The sequence below is a fragment of the Grampus griseus genome (assembly GCF_964374135.1).
Source record: "Grampus griseus genome assembly, chromosome: 4".
NCBI classification, from domain to species: Eukaryota; Metazoa; Chordata; class Mammalia; order Artiodactyla; family Delphinidae; genus Grampus; species Grampus griseus.
In genome coordinates, this window is record NC_138997.1 from 36,003,239 (window position 1) to 36,021,616 (window position 18,378).

General features: G+C 36.9%; 1 protein-coding gene across 1 annotated transcript in view; it reads right to left on the bottom strand.

The window, feature by feature from the left end:
• PTPN13 (protein tyrosine phosphatase non-receptor type 13) overlaps positions 1-17,514 on the bottom strand; it is a gene marked incomplete at its 5' end in the record, with an annotated part of 177,088 nt that extends 159,574 nt beyond the window's left edge. Inside the window, one exon of the mRNA XM_082653757.1 lies at positions 17,400-17,514. Coding sequence (XP_082509883.1) covers positions 17,400-17,514 — 115 coding nt within the window. The remainder of the gene's footprint in view (positions 1-17,399) is intronic.
• Between the last annotated feature and the right edge of the window lie 864 nt (positions 17,515-18,378).

The following is an 18,378-nucleotide window of genomic DNA, read 5'->3' on the forward strand; positions in this document are numbered from 1 at the left end:
CACTCCCAGGCCCATTCTATGAGGCCACCATCACCATGATACCAAAACCAGACAAAGATACCACAAAAAAAGAAAATTACAGGCCAATATCACTGACGAACATAGATGTAAAAGTACTCAACAAAATACTAGCAAACCAAATCCAACAATACATTAAAAGGATCATACACCATGATCAAGTAGGATTTCTCCTAGAGATGCAAGGATTCTTCAAAACCTGCAAATCAGTGTGATACACCACATTAACAAACTGAAGAATAAAAACCATATGATCATCTCAATACATATAGAAAAAGCTTCTGACAAAATTCAACACCGATTTATGATAAAAGGTCTCCAGAAAGTGGGAATAGAAGGAACTTACTTCAACATAATAAAAGGCATATATGACAAACCCACAGCTAACATCATTCTCAACAGTGAAAAGCTGAAAGCATTCCCTCTAAGATCAGGAACAAGGCAAGGACGTCCATTGTCACAACTTTTATTCAACACAGTTCTGGAAGTCCTTGCCACGGCAATCAGAGAAGGAAAAGAAATAAAAGGAGGACTTGCCTGGTGTTGCAGTGGTTAAGAATCTGCCCACCAATGCAGGGGACACAGGTTCGAGCCCTGGTCCAGGAAGCTCCCACATGCTCTGGAGCAACTAAGCCCATGTGCCATAACTACTAAGCCTGCGCTCTAGAGCCTGTGAGCCACAACTACTGAAGCCCGCATGCTTAGAGCCCATGCTCCGCAACAAGAGAAGCCATCGCAATGAGAAGTCTGTGCACTGCAACGAACAGTAGCCCCCGCTCGCCACAACTAGAGAAAGTTTGCATGCAGAAAGAAATAAAAGAAATAAAGAAAGAAAAGGAATACAAATTGGAAGTAAAACTGTCAAATATTTGCAGATGACATGGTACTATACAAAGAAAATCCTAAAGATGCCACCAGAAAACTACTAGAGCTCATCAATAAATTCAGTAAAGCTGCAGGATACAAAATTAATACACAAAAATCTCTTGTATTCCTACATACTAATAACAAAAGGTCAGAAAGAGAAATTAAGGAAATAATCCCATTTACCATCTCATCAAAGAGAATAAAATACTGAGGAATAAACCTACCTATGGAGACAAAAGACTTCTACTCTGAAAACTATAAAATGCTGATGAAAGAAATTGGAGATGACACCAACAGATGCAAGGATATACCATGTTCTTGTATTGGAAAACCAAATATTGTCAAAATGACTATACTATCTAAGGCAATCTACAGATTCAATGCAATCCCTATCAAATTACCGATGGCATTTTTCACACAACTAGAAAAAAAATTCTAAAATTTATATGGAAACACAAAGACCTCAAATAGCCAAAGCAATCCTCAGAAAGAAAAACGGAGTTGGAGAAATCAGACTCCCTGACTTCAGACTATACTACAAAGCTACAGCAATCAAAACACCATGATACAGATGATGCAAAAGCAGACATATAGATCAATGGAACAGGATAGAAAGACCAGAAATAAAGTCACATACCCATTGTCAATTAATCTATGACAAAGGGGGCAAGAATACATAATGGAGAAAAAACAGTCTCTTCAATAAGTGGTGCTGGGAAAACTGGAAAGCTACATGTAAAAGAATGGAATTAGAATATTCTCTAAAACCACACACAAAAATAAACTCCAAATGGATCAAAGAGCTAAAAGTAAGGCCGGTTACTGTAAAACTCTTAGAGGAAAACATAGGCAGAACACTTTTTGACATAAATCACAGCAATATCTTTTGTGATCCACCTCCTACAATAATGAATATAAAAATAAACAAATGGGACCTAATTAAACTTAAATGCTTCTGCACAGCAAAGGAAACCATAAACAAAATGAAAAGATGGCCCACAGAATGGGAGTAAACAGTTGCAAATTAAGCAAGTGACAAGGGATTAGTCTCCAAAATATACAAACAGCTCATGCAGATCTGTGTCAAAAAAACAAACCCAATCAAAAAACAAAAAAAAAATGGGCAGAAGATCTAAATAGACATTTCTCCAAAGAAAACATACAGATGGCCAAAAAGCACATGAAAAGATGCTTAACATCACTAATTATCAGAGAAATGCAAATCAAAACTACAGCAAGGCATCACCTCACACTGGTCAGAATGGCCATCATCAAAAAATCTATAGACAGAGGCTTCCCTGGTGGCGCAGCAGTTGAGAATCCGCCTGCCAGTGTAGGGAACATGGGTTCGATCCCTGGTCCGGGAAGATCCCACATGCCACGGAGCAACTAAGTCCGTGCGCCACAACTACTGAGCCTGTGCTCTACAGCCCATGAGACACAACTACTGAGCCCGTGTGCTGCAACTACTGAAGCCCACGTGCCTAGAGCCCGTGCCCTGCAGCAAGAGAAGCCACCGCAATGAGAAGCTCACACACTGCAATGAAGAGTAGCCCCCGCTTGCCGCAACTAGAGAAAGCCCACGTGCAGCAACAAGGACCCAAAACGGCCAAAATAAATAAAATAAATAAATACATAAATAAGAAAGTCTATAGACAATAAATGCTGGAGAGGGTGTGGAGAAAAGGAAATCCTCCTACACTGTTGGTGGGACTGTCAATTGGTACAACCATTACGGAGAACAGTATGGAGGTTCCTTAAAAAACTAAAAATAGAACTACCATATGATCCAGCAATACCCCTCCTGGGCATATATCCGGAGAAAACCATAATCTGAAAGGATGCATGCACCCCAGTGTTCACTGCAGCACTATTTACAATAGCCAAGACATGGAAGCAACCTAAATGTCCTTGGACAGAGGAATGGATAAAGAAGATGTAGTACATATATACAAAGTAATATTAGTCAACCATAAAAAAGAATGAAATAATGCCATTCACAGCAACATGGATGGGCCTAGACATTCTCATATTAAGTGAAGTAATTCAGACAGAGAAAGACAAATACCAAATGATATCACTTGTGTGGAATCTAATTTTTAAAAAAGAAACAAACAAATGAACTTATTTACAAAACAGAAACAGACTTACAGATATCGGAAAGAAACATATGGTTACTGAAGGGGAAACATGGTGGGGAGGGATAAATCAGAAGCCTGGGTTGAACACACACACACACACACACACACACTACTATATATGACAGATAACCAATAAGGGCCTACTGTATAGCACAGGGGACTCTACTCAATATTTTGTGGTAACCTATATGACAAAGGAATCTAAAAAAGAAGAATATATGTGCATGTATAACTGAATCACTTTGCTGTACATCTGAAACTAACACAAGATTAGTAAATCAACCATACTCCAAAAAAAAAAAAAATTCATGGGAAATTACAGTCTATGCTCCAAATTGATTCCCAATTAAAAATTTATTATTTCCTCATAAATTTTGTTACTAACTTTTAAAACTTCAGTTTCTCTAATATGAAACAACAGAATAGCAACTGCTTTTTGAAAATAAAATTATGCATTACAATTGGAATTAAGACATCTGTATAGGGACTTCCCTGGTAGTGCAGTGGTTAAGAATCCGCCTGCCAATGCAGGGGACAAGGGTTCGATCCCTGGTCCCGGAAGATCCCACATGCCGCGGAGCAACTTAAGCCCATGCACCACAACTACTGAGCCTGCACTCTACAGCCCATGAGCCACAATTACTGAGCCCGTGTGCCACGACCACTGAAGCCTGTGTGCCCTAAAGCCTGCACGCCGCAACTACTGAGCCCAGGCGCCACAACTACTGAAGCCTGCATGCTCTAGGGCCCGTGTGCTGCAACTATTGAAGCCCGCGTGCCTAGAGCCTGTGCTCTGCAACAAGAAAAGCCACCACAACGAGAAGCCCGCGCACCACAACAAAAAGTAGCCACTGCTTGCAGCACCCGGAGAAAGCCCACACACAGCAATGAATACCCAACGCAGCTAAAAATAAAATAAAATAATAAATTTAAAAATATCAATAAAAACAAGACATCTGTATAATATAAAATGATAATGATCACCTCTTCAAAGACATTTTACATCATGTAAATTTTCTTGATGTAGCCAATCATTCAACAGCATTTAATAAACTCCTATAAGCCTTTGGTCCTCAAGAACTTATGTTCTGATATAGTATGTCTCAGACTTTGCTAAGCATCCAAATCTCTAAACTCACCTAGGAGATTTAAAAATATATAACAAACTGTCAGCTTCATATCATTCCTTTTATTATCTGACATCATTAATTTAGTATATAGTCTCATTTAATAAGAGAGGCAGTAAGGTGTAATGGTTAGGACTAAAGCCAGAATCCCTGGGTTCAGATCCTAGGTTTGACATTTGTAGCTTACATTGCGATCTTAAATAAGTTACTTGGTCTCTCTGTGCCTCAATTTCCTTATCTGAATAGATAAGGCTGCTGTGGGGATTAATGCAAAAAGTACTTAGAAATGTTTCTCGCACACAGAAAATGCAATACAAAAGTAGTAGCTATTATTATTTAATAAAACTCTGAAGATACCAGATGCAGACAGTATATCTAAGAAAAGTCTCTACTTAAGTTCATCTTCAATCACCTATTTAGCTTTTTCCCCCACAATGGAAGACAAGGAACATACCATACATAACAAGTACTGTTTCAGAATAACAAACTTCTCAAATTACTCTATTTCAGATCTTTGGGGATTTGGGGGGCATTTCTTACCTAAAATTCATACTAGAAATACAGATGATTTAAGATACAAAGTATCCTAAAATACTGTTTTTTTCTTTACTTCCATGGGGATATATCTTCTATAAGTGTTCTATTTATTGCATGGCATTTCTAGTTAGCATAGATCCCAAATTTAGAAAAATCAGTTTAAAATTTTACAAGCAAGGAACTTTGTACTTGCTGAGTAACTACACATGTGAAATTGGTTTTACTGTACCTAGTCATTATCTTCAGGTATAACATGAATTATTAGATTCATGTTAATAAAAAATTATCTGAATGTACACATATCAACTATAGCAAGAGCATACAGTTTTAGAAATTTTTATTTGTAATAGAATTTACAGCATTCTGATAACACAAAATTATGCAAACTCGTCAGTCTAAATTGATATATATGAGCTTTTCACTAGACTAGGAAAAGACATTTTATCTCTTACTGATGACATTTAATCACACAAAGACACACATTCTTTTCTTTTTCTTTTTTTTTTTTTTTTTTGTGGTACGCGGGCCTCTCACTGTTGTGGCCTCTCCTGTTGCAGAGCACAGGCTCCGGACGCGCAGGCTCAGCAGCCATGGCTCACGGGCCCAGCCGCTCCACGGCATGTGGGATCTTCCCGGACCGGGGCACAAACCCGTGTCCCCTGCATCGGCAGGCAGACTCTCAACCACTGCGCAACCAGGGAAGCCCCTTTTTCTTTTTTTTTAAACACTAAACACAAGCAAGCCACCTATCCAAACCACAACCACTGGAGTCTTGGTATGACTTAACACATCAATTAGGCTTTTAGTAGTTTTGTTTTGTTATGTACTTGCAAGACTCTTGAGGTAATTCCAAACCATGCATCTTCATAACAAAACACTAATGAGATCTGAGTTTAACAAAAGTGATATATGTATGTAATCTATATTAGTAAAACTAAATTGGTTATGATTATTAAAAGCAATAGGGTTTAAAAACCTGGACAATATGGATAGAAGGCAGCAGGTCTCTTAGCCTTTGCCCTCCTTTTCAGCAAACCTCCTTGGCCACCGGATCAGCATTAAAGAAACAGTTGTAGAAATATTTCTTCCTTCCATTCTTATCATATTCTGAAGAAACTGCCCACTTTGTTCCTTTAGCGTATTAAGTTCCTCCTCTCTGATTTTTCTTTAGTGTTCACCTTTCCCACCAATGTTCTTTACCCACATCAATAAAAACTGCACACCTCAAAATTATATGACAAAATACTGAACAAAATGCTTCTGTAACTCTGTTCTCACACATTTCTTCTAGAATATAAGTGGTTTAATAATAGGAAATATGAATTTCCTAAAGATCAAGTACAACACCATTATGATAAGGTAATTGCAATACTTGAAAAAAATGAATTTGTTTACAATGCTAACTCTAGACCACCAGTCCACACCTTTTAAAGTTGTCTTCTGCCCTGATCTACGACAATAACTTATCAATTTACATTCTGCTGGTCACAAAAAAATTTTATTTTGAATCTCTATTATGAAGAAAAATTTTCTTTCAACTTTCGAACACCAGGAACTCTAAATTATTCACTGAGGGAATATTCTGGATCTTCATTTTATTCACCAATCTTTATTACTTGTAGTTACATTTTCAAGTATGATTCAAAGGAAGTGTCAGCTTTTTTAACTGGAATACTAAAACAAACTTATTTACAAAGTATCTGATTTTCAGGGCTTAGGGGTAATTGAGAAAGCAGAGTCCTCCTGTCTCCTAACTCACAGGATTTTTGTGTGAATTCTGGAGACAGGGCACAGGATTCTATACAGTATTTTCTAAAACCTTCCTGGGGGACTTCCCTGGTGGTTCAGTGGTTAAGAATCCGCCTGCCAATGCAGGGGACACGGGCTTGATCTCTGGTCCGGGAAGATCCCACATGCCATGGGGCAACTAAGCCCATGTGCCGCAACTACTGAGCCCACGTGCTGCAACTACTGAGCCTGCACGCCACAACTACTGAAGCCCGCACACTCTGGGGCCTGCATGCTGCAACTACTGAAGCCCACGCCTAGAGCCCATGCTCTGCAACAAGAGAAGCCACCACAATGAGAAGCCCTCACACCACAACAAAGTGCAGCAATGAAGACCCAGCACAGCCAAATTAATTAATTAAAGAAAGACTTATCAAATTGTATATTAAAAAAAAGCTTCCTGGGGATTCAGATGGGCACACCAATCTACCCGACACACAGACAGGAACCAATGCCCTTTTCAGGGGCAATAAAATAGTATCATAGCTCAATTAAGTTCCGTCTTGACCTTGTACTTGCTCCATCTCTATGTCAATTAACTAATACCAAGGATATCATGAGATGGAATACGTATGGCTTTAAATCCTTCCTTAAAGCTTAAAAAATGTTTTTTCACTTTATAAAGCCATGAATGAGGCATTTAATAAGAGATATGGTAAGCCAGAAAGTGTTACAAGAAACTATTTTATCAAATTATAATAAAGTCATTTTGTATTAGAAAGGCAGAATGACTACCAGAAATAATTTTAGACTAGAAGGGAGACCTAAACAGCTCTTCTCTATTAGAGGGAAGCTGAATAAATGGCACCAAACTGAGGATATCATTGACTGTGCATTTAGAAATGAATTCCCTTATGCAGCTGATAAAATTATCTTTATTTGGTTTTTTTTCTATCTTGTTCCCAAAGGAAAGCAAACTGTAAATGAACTTCCAATGCACTTTGCTTCTTTTCTGACACTTTCTTAAATCCAATGAATATCTACATTGTATCTCTTCAAACTTTGAGGTGAGCACCTTTGATCTCTTCTACCCTGATATGTCAATGTGGTATTAAGCATACAACCAGTATGTGGAAAACATCCTGGGATTAATACCAATTTTTTATTTCCCCAAGGAGGGCCTAAACTTTGAGAGCAAAACTGTTACTTACGTCTATCATATTTTAGGCTGTAGACTTCCAATAGACAAATTTGCTTGAAGGTGGTTTCTTTCTTAAAATGCACAAATCATATCTTATCTGAGTATTCCATTCAAGCAGTTGCAAAAATGTTAATCTTGAATGGTAAAGTCTCTTTAAAAACTTGATTTTATTGCTAGTTTAACAATTTTGTCTAAGCAATCTTGGAACCAAGTGCTAAGCTTCGTAAAGCACTGGCATTTCTGTTGCCACCTAACAACTTCATGACAGCCCCTGTAGATCACACAACTGCCACATTATAGTCTGCCAGACAAAATAAATTATAACTAAGGTAATTAGCAATAGAAATAACTTTTATAGTAAAGGCCCTTTACAAAGCAGCGGGTTTGGGGTTTCCCCCCGCCCCAGTACAGAAAAGTTTCAGGTTAAAGGAGATCTTCTTCCACCCTTGCTACCTGCATAAAGCTGGGGAAAAAAAGAACACAAAATTTTAAAAGTGAACTCACCAACTTCTCTTCACTTTGAAGGACCTGGAATTTATACAAAGACTGAAAAACCAATAATATCAAGGGTGACTGTCATTTATTTCATTTTTGAGGAACTAGATGCAAAGGTCAATGAAGATCAGTGTATATTTTTAGTTTGCAGAGGAAGGAAATAGTATTCCAGAAAGAAAATGGCTTGATTTATGATGACATGCTTCCACATAACCATGATCTGTAGCTGCTTATGAAAAACATTTTTGTGCTCACTAATGCTATTCTCTGCTGCTCTTCAGATTACCATCCTATTTTACATTTTAAAGAAATTTTCCTTCTCAAAGGGAAAAGGAGGGAGGGGGCTTATTTGAATGGTAAACTATTCTATTTTTCAAAAAGAAATATAACGATATATTTCTTGTAAAAATGTTAACCATGACTGACACACATCACCCCAAGAAAAATCTTAACCTGTTACTAAGTGATACAAAGCATAAAGCCCCCTTCTAATTTCTATATCTGAGAAAAGAAACATGAGAATTGCAGAACGTTTTCTTTAAAAATCTTAGTTACATAATATGGAAAAATCTCAGTCAGAATGTTGAATAAAAGAAGTCAGACAGAAAAAAAAAAAAAAAAATAAGTCAGACAGGGCTTCCCTGGTGGCGCAGTGGTTGCGAGTCCGCCTGCCGATGCAGGGGACACGGATTCGTGCCCCGGTCAGGGAGGATCCCACATGCCGCGGAGCGGCTGGGCCCGTGAGCCATGGCCGCTGGGCCTGCGCGTCCAGAGCCTGTGCTCCGCAACGGGAGAGACCCCAACAATGAGAGGCCCGCGTACCACAGAAAAAAAAAAAAAGAAGTCAGACACAAAGAGTTCACATTGTATGATTCTATTTATATGATGTTTAAAGATTGTTTAAAAACTTATTTATGTGCTGTCTCATAATAATGATTATTCTTGGTAACCAAGAATTGATTAGAAGGAAGCAGAAGAGAAGGCTTCCCGGGTGTTAGAAATGATCTAGGCAGTGCTTATATGAGTGTGTACATTTATAAAATTTATCAGGCAGTACAATTAATAATGCTCTTTACTATATATATTATATCTCATTTAAAAAAATTCCTGTATTAAATTAAAACAATAAATACAGTAAAATTACATTTGTCAGCAAAGATGGGGCTCTCTAGAGAGCATGACCTGTAGCTACTTTCCCCTCTAAACGTATGACTCTTTAAATTTATAAAATGGCCTATTTGTCACATCTAGAGCCAAAAGAATTTCACATCAAAACACGGTAGACAGGGGGCTTCCCTGGTGGCGCAGTGGTTGAGAGTCCACCTGCGGATGCAGGGGACGCGGGTTCGTGCCCCGGTCCGGGAAGATCCCACATGCCACGGAGCGTCTGGGCCCTTGAGCCATGGCCGCTGAGTCTGCGCGTCCGGAGCCTGTGCCCCGCAACGGGAGAGGCCACAGCAGTGAGAGGCCCACGTACCGCAAAAAAAAAAAAAAAAAAAAAACACGGTAGACAATAGTTGTAGGGGAGGGGTGGTTTACTACAAGTGCTTCATACACTTGTTAAACAACCCACATTATTCATTTTAAGAATGTTAGATATTAAATTAATTTCATGTTTTATAGTTTGTTTCCAGGGAACATATGGGGTAACTTTACCTGGTTCAAACACATTTAACTTGAAGGACCTGTTAATTCCAGCCTTATGTAGGCAGGGCAAGATGTAGCATGTCAAAGACAACTAAATACACCCTGTTAATCAAGAAAATTACTATTGTAAATAATTAGGAATGTAATATAAAGAGACTAGTTAGGATTTGGTCTTTAAAAGCTGCATAGACTATACAAAGATTTACTCAAAAGCTTTTAATCCACAAAAACTTTCCATATTTCTTATAAAGGCTTAAAACAAAACAAAACAACCAGTAAGTCAATTTGAAGTTCAGTGCTTTGTCTCCTTTTCATGCATTGAGTTACTTACTCTCCTTTCGTTCCACCAGATTGGAAGTTTTACATTTTCTCTCTTGTTTTGTGATTACTATTACAAACTTTAAGGATATTTGACTACGCAAATTCTAAAGTCAAGAAACCTACCATTCTCATGAATAGAATTAAACCCTTAAACTGTTTTATTCCTGTCATCTATCCCAGTCTAAGTCTTATTATTTTATTTATAATTTTAAATTTGACATCATTATTATCAATATTTTATATAGCCAATGCTTATTTAGATTTACCATCAAGTTGACTAATTCTTTTGCTTTCATTCCTTTTTGAAGGTTTCTTCTTCCTTCTGAGTTAAATTTCCTTCTTCCAGAAATACATCTTTCAGTATTTTCCTCAATAAGGGTTTGCTGATGGTAAATACACTGAATGTGTATTTTTCATTCAAAACTGATGTTTTTCTTGAACCACCGTTTAGGACAGTAAATTCTAACTGAACATTTTAGTAGCCACTAGCCACATATGGCTTTTAAGAAAGAACTTGAAATGTGGCTAAGGTAAGTGAGGAACTGAATTTTAAATTTATTGTATTTTATTTATTTTTTAATGAAGTATAGTTGATTTACAATGTTATGTTAGTTTCTGGGGTACCACATACCATATATATATGGTTTATTACAAGATAGTTCCCTGTGCTATACAGTAGGGCCTTGTTTATCCATCCTATATATAATAGTTGGCATCTGCTAGTCCCAAACTCCCCATCCAACCCTCCCCTTTGGCAACTACAAGTCTGTTCTCTATGTCTGTGAGTCTGTTCTGTTTTGTAGATAGGTTTGTGTCATATTTTAGATTCCACATATAAGTGATATCATATGGTATTTGTCTTTCTCTTTCTGACTTACTTCACTTAGTATGATAATCTCTAGGTCCAACCATGTAGCTGCAAATGGCATTATTTCATTCTTTTTTATAGCTGAGTAATATTCCATTGTTTATATGTACCACATCTTCTTTATCCATTACTCTGTCCAAGGACATTTAGGTTGCTTCCACGGCTTGGCTATTGTAAATAATGCTGCAACGAACACTGGAGTGCATGTATCTTTTTGAATTAGAGTTTTCTCCAGACATATGCTTAGGAGTAGGATTGCTGGATCATATGACAACTCTCTTTTTAGTTTTTTAAGGAACCTCCATACTGTTTTCCATAGTGACTGTACCAATTTACATTCCCACCAACAGTGTAGAGGGTTCCCTGCTCTCCACACCCTTTCCAGCATTTGTTATTTACAGAGTTTTTGATGATGGTCATTCTGACCGGTGTGAGGTGGTACCTCATTGTAGTTTTGATTTGCATTTCTCTAATAATTAGCAATGTTGAGCATCTTTTCATGTGTCTATTGGCTATCTGTATATCTTCTTTGGAGAAATGTCTATTTAGGTCTGCCCATTTTTTGATTGGGTTGTCTGTTTTTTTGATATTGAGCTGTATAAGCTGTTTCTATATTTTGGAAATTAAGCCCTTGTTGGTCACATCTTTTGCAAATAGTTTCTCTCAGTCTGTAGGTTATCTTTTCATTTTGTTTATGGTTTCCTTTGCTGTGCAAAAGCTTATAATTATTTGATTAGGTCCCATTTGTTTATTTTTGCTTTTAATTCTTTATTTCTTTATTTTTTTATTACATACTAAAGAAGCAAAACCATATGCTCATTTCAGTAGATGCAGGAAAAAAAACCGATTTCTTAAATGTGTAAAAGTTCTAGAAGAAAGCACAGGAGACAATCATTGTAACCCTGAGCTACAAAGATTTCTTAGATATGATATTAAATGCATGATTCATAAAAGAAAAAATGATAAAGTAGTCTTCATCAGAGTTTAAAACATCTACTGCTCTTAACACATTATTAGGAGAATGAAAGGAGAAGTCACAGGTTGGGTGAAAAATATTTGCAAATCATGTAAATACGGTGAATTATAATGATTGATTTCTGAATGTTAAACCAATCTTGTATTCCTGAGGTCCACCTGATCATGATGTATTATAATTTTTACATACTGTTAGACTCGATTTGTTAAAATTTTGTTAAGAATTTTTGCATCTATGTGCATAAAGAATATTGGTTTATTATTTTATCTTCTCTAGTGTCTTTGTCTGGTTTTAATATTACAGTAATTTTAGCTTCACAGAAAGAGTTGGGAAGTATTTCCTCCTCTTCAATGTTCTTCAAATGTTTGGCATAGTATTGTTATTATATCTTCCTTAAAATTTCGAATTCCCTAGTGAAGCAATATGGGCCTGAAGTTTTCTTTGTGGCACATTAAAAAATATATATTCAATCATCTTAGTAGATATAGGGCCATTTAGGTACTCTACTTTTTCTTGAATGAGCTTTGGTAGTTTGTGTCTTTTAAAGTGTCCATGTAAATGGTTGAATTTTTTCAAGAACTTTGTTCACAATTTTCCCTTATTACTCTTAATATGTGTAGAATCTGAAGGAATGTCACTTTTGTCACCTGATGCTGGTTTTTTAAACATCTTGTTGCTATGCTCATAGGAGAGCAATCAATTTTAAAACTTTATTGTCCTGTATATATAAAGTGATTCTATAGCTCTAAAAAGGTACTGCTCGTGACTTTAAAAAGTTATGGTATTTCTGCTCTGCTAACATTAATTCTTATAAGTCACTTAAGTTGGGCCTTGTTTCCTTACCTCTAAAAATGATTAGTTCGGTGAAATGGATTAAGATCTTTCCAGCTCGAGGAGTTTGATTCCATAAATGAAAACGTATATGTGTGTGGGGTTCTGAGGTTATATATTTCTTATATATATTTTCCTTTCAGTAGCAAGGGAATTTCCCTGAAAGTGTTTATTCAATGAAAGCAATTCTACAAAACAAAAAAAGAACTTACTCTTTCACTCAATTTTGCTGATAAAATAATAGATCATTCATTCTCTAGTAAGATTGTTTTCTTAAACAGGTACCTACAAATTCTAATTTTTAAACACTTTTCAAGGAGGGAAGAGCAGAGAAGTTTATTTGATATTTACCCAGCTATCTGTAGTAATTTGTTTTTTTCACTCATGCATATAATAAGCAAATGTTTATAATAAAATACAGATTCTATATGCCCTGCTCTCTGCAACCTTATACAAATCTGTTTTCCAAAAACATTAAGAAATGCAACATCTTCTCAATTTTCCAAGGCCACTTGCTAGTAACTCTTTGAATGTTTTTGTTTTGACAATGAATCTTGATTGTTTTTTAGCACTTCTATTTATCAAAATGTTTTATTCTATTATTTTTTAACTGTTTAATTTACTAATTTCATTAAATATTGTTATATTTATTAAACAGGGAATCAGAAATGAGTATACATAAAGGGATTTTTATGGGATTTATATCCTTACCTAAGTAAGGAAGATTGGGTCTTTTCCTCTGATTAGTTATGAAGGGGCAATTTTAGCAACAACCAATCAACCGTTCTAATACCTTAAAATCCCACAGAGTCAAAAGATCTGTTTCCTGCCAAGAGCAACAGTTTCATAACTTAAAAAAAGAAATCACTGTTTTGGGCAACTAATATAATTGTAAGCTAAATTTTCCAAGGCAGCAATAATTTCATTTCTAAAGATTATCCAGAATGCACATGAGAATAGCATTGTTTTTTTATTATCCAGGACCACTGAGCCCCTGCATGAGTTCATCCACGATGTAAAAGCTAAAATCTTAAGTGTGTATACATTTTTGGACATCAGCTACGCTTTCCCAATCAGTTAATAAGAGGAACTGAGAAACATATAGTTAGAAGTCATGATACGAGAGGACCCTTAATGAAATTCCTCCAGAACTTTTATTTCAGTGGCCAAGTTTAATTTCCTAATTAAAGAATATCCATCTCCTTAGTGAGGCAAAAAAGTAAAATCCAGCTATCTATTATTTAAAAGAGATATCTAAATTACAATACAGATGATTTGAAAATTAAGGAAGGATAAAAAAATATACTAGGTAAATGGCAAGGAAGCAGAGGTGGCAATATTAAGAGTAGAGGGACAGAATTTAAGGCAATGAGTAGTAAAAAGGGGGGGAAGGGCTTACTTTATAGTAATAGAAGATCCAGTCCATTTAAATTAGTCATTAGCCATTATATGTATCATAAAATAGCACAAACACATGACAGTAGTAAGAAAACAGACAAAGACATCATTATAGTAAAAAATTTAAACTATCCCTAAGAATCTGACAGAGCAAGTATACAAAGTAATTAGGATATAGAAAAAAATTTAAAAGCACAAACATTAACAAGCTTAAGTTATACCTTAGAAATAGAAAAAAAAAAAACACATTCTATTCCCACAGAATATTACAAAACTAAACCATGTGCAAGGCCACGACAAAAATCTCAAAAATTCTAAAAAGTAATCACACCAATCGTGTTTTAATATTCACAAGACAGTAAAACTAAGGAACTTATAACAAAAGGAGAACGACGTATCATCATCACCATCATCTAAATGTTTGGAAACATATTTTTTTAAACTTTTACTTTTCTTCTTCTCTGAAGAGAAATTCATTTGAAAATTATGTCTTTCAACAAGGTCATGCTTAGGTATCATTATTCTATGAATACTGACCACAACAATTTTGTCTTTAAAAAGGACTTAAATTACTAGGAGGCTCAAAAAGATGAAAAAATATATAATTTTCTTGATCTGTGCTCAATAATCCCCTAGTAGAAATGCTTACTTCCAGCCTTCTATTTATAGGAATGTCAATTTGCACTGAAAAAGACACAGGAACAACATACAAGTTCAAGAAGATAAGGGAAAAAAAAAATCCATAAGAACTAAAAGATTTTTGTAACAGACACAGAAAGACAAAGAAAATCACTGTATTTTACCTGCTGTTTTCCCCATAACACTCCTAGTGTTATTCATAAGGGTATGTACTAGAGAACCAAGACCAACACCTTTCTTCCACAAAATAAGCAAACAAAATAGTTATTTTATTTCAGTTTGTTAAAATAGTCAGGAGAAGAACTTGTGGCAAAAAGACATTGTGCTATCAAATAAAAGGAATGAAAAACCATAGATTTTAGGTAAACTAAATAAAACAAGCCTGAGTTTCCTCCAAATAAATAGAAATTTCCAATCGGCAATCACGATAGTTGGTAATCTCGACTGTCAAAGAAGCCAAATTCAATTTCTCTATATTACTGATGTTAGGCTGTGAACTGGACTGAAGGCCTATGGTAACCAGCTCCCACTGGACAGTGTTTAAGATATACCTGCCTCACAATTAATTTTATGAACACATCCAGGAAATCTCTTTATTGTAATATGCCAATATGTTATGCAATAATTCCATCTCAATGATAAGGACTTAACATTCAGACATTCGATCTCTGTTAACATTACAAAATTTGAAAGAAGGAACACACTTAGGTACTCACAGTGTGCGAAACACTTTATATTCTATGAGTCATGGCCAGGGCAGTGATCTCGCTATTAGCATAATGAAAAAAGGTATTATCTCTCCCTCCTCTGAACATCCCTAGCACTACTGTTTCTCTCACACACCTGGCACACTGTTTTGAAGTAGTAAACTTTTCATATGCATCTGACTGATCTGAGTCTATCCCTTAAGGGCAAGCAACTGTGACACCTTCTACTTACTGGCATCTTCCACACAACACCTCACAAGAAGGAGATGCTTTTTAAATATTGACTGTTGTTAATTAACTGAGTAATAATGCCACCAACATACCCTTCCTTCAACAACACCTCTGCAGCATGGTTACCTGCTCTGTACTCCAGAGTGCCTATACTTTCTGAAAATTCTCTGAAAAATTAAAATGAAGCAAACAACAACAAGGTCTACTTAAAATAACTAGATTTTAGTTAAGTGGCATTAGATAAAATGAGTAAGTTTTCTTTAAATTAATCCTAACTCTAATCAAAGATCTTCAAATATCTAGGTTTCTCCCTCTGGATTAGAAAACAGCAGCAACACCAAAACACTACCATCTATCCCCACTCTTCCCCTGTGCTCTAGACTTTGCTTAATCAGTGGTCACCTCTACACCTTCCAAAAGGTTCCCATGGCGCCTGGTCTTCAGCAATTCAATTGTATAATGGTTCTCAAACTTTAAAATGCATCAGAATATCCTTAAAGACTTGCTAAAACATAAATTGCTGCTCTACTCCTAGGGTTTCTTATTCAGTGGGTCTAGGGTGGGCCTAAGTGTCTGCATTTCTAACAAGGTTTTAGGTGATACTGGTGCTACTCATCCAGGGACCCACTTTTTTTTTTTTTCTTCTTTTTTTGCAGTACGCGGGCCTCTCACTGTAGTGGTCTCTCCCATTGTGGAGCACAGGCTCCGGACGTGCAGGCTCAGCGACCATGGCTCACGGGCCCAGCCGCTCCGCGGCATGTGGGATCTTCCCGGATCGGGGCATGAACCCGCGTCCCCTTCATCGGCAGACGGACTCTCAACCACTGCGCCACCAGGGAAGCCTGAGGGACCCACTTTGAGAACTCTTACTACCCTCAAATCCTCCCCTATTTCTGTCATGCTTATTGTGCTTAATTAATTCAAATCAGTTTTAAAGTTTAATTCTTCCTTTAGATGAAGCGTGGTTTCTTTACTACGCTAAATAGGTGTTGGACATGTGGTGTGAATAGCAAACACCATCTTCATGTGGAGCTTTTCAGCATGATAGCAAATGTTTTTAGACAACCAAAGGGAGATTGATTCTCTAACTTTTCTAGCTCCAAAATGCTACACAACCATTTGGACCACGTAACCACCTCTGCAGGGAAGCATCAAACTAGTTATTCAGTTTGCATTATCCCAGGGATGTGCATATAATTCTCTCTGCCAGGAATGTTTTTCCCTCCCTCTTACCTGGTTAACTTCTCTTCTTTTTCAGGTCTTAGCTCAGGGGAGATTTATACAGGGAAGACTTCGTTTCCATCCTCTTCACCAGATCAAATCCTCCTACTATGGGTTCTCACAGAGTCAACTGATTCCCCTCCCTGGTAGCCCTTGTCATGATTGCATTTTTTACATTTGTTTACATAAATATTTTATTAATAGCTATCTTCCACGCTGGACTGTAAGCTCCAGAAAGACAGGGAACGTTTTTGCTTTTGATCACCATTATATTTTCAGTGCCTAGCACAATATCAGACACACAGAAGATGTTCCAATGAAGGCAGACAAGATCAGAGCTTTTTCAGCCCTAAGAGAGATAAGAGAAAGCATTCCTTTCTATAGTCTGCCACCCTAGCTGCTTTTCAGCTACCCCCACCTCCCCACACACACGCAAAAGGCCTTACCTTTTCTGAATAATTCTTGAAGACTTTCGGCACTTTGATTTAATACAGCCCATATCTCTTCCTCCTGCAGTGGTCCACCCCGAACCTCCAGGGCCTCAGCTAGTGTCACATGCATATTACCTAGGAAACAAGGGTAACAGATGGTCTACACATCAGCCACTTTACTGCACTTGCAGTAGTGAAAGTTCTGCATCAGTAATGAGACTATGAGGTCCCTGTTCACCTGAGTTCTCAATATGGCCTTCAATGTAAATATAATATAGTCCTACAGCTTAAAGTCACAGAAGGTAAAGGAGTTAAAGAACTCTCAAAACAACCACTTGCCCTAGCCCAATAGGGTCAAATTCAGAGATAGAACTGGAGAATAGCCACAGTGGTGGTGACTACTTCATGGGAGAAGACAGAGACCTCAGGGTACCAGAGATAAAAAAGTGCAGGTAATTAAATCAAAGCAGCCAGACTGAAGTTCCAGGTTTCATGCTATTCATCCTAGGTAAAAAGAATAGACAGGAGACCCTACAGCCATGGTGGAAGAAGTTGGGAATAAGATGGAACACATTTTTTCCATTCACTAATTCATTTCTACATTTCTAATATATACACTATAACTATAAATTTTGCACTGAATGAAATTAACTATTTCTAGACCCAGCTTTGCTGCCAACTTACCATTTGCCCCTGGGGAAGTCATTTTACCTCTAAACTTCAATTTCCCATCTGTGACACAGGAATAATAATAATAGTAACAATAATGCCATTTTGAGGTGGCTATGACAAAGAAAGATGTTACACATGTAAACATGCTTTATAATCTAAGACGTTATTGAAGTTGAATTAATAAAAAGGCAGGGTACTTCCCTGGTGGCACAGTGGTTAAGAATCCACCTGCCAATGCGGGGGACACGGGTTCAAGCCCTGGTCCGGGAAGATCCCACATGCCGCGGAGCAACTAAGCCTGTAAGACACAATTACGGAGCCC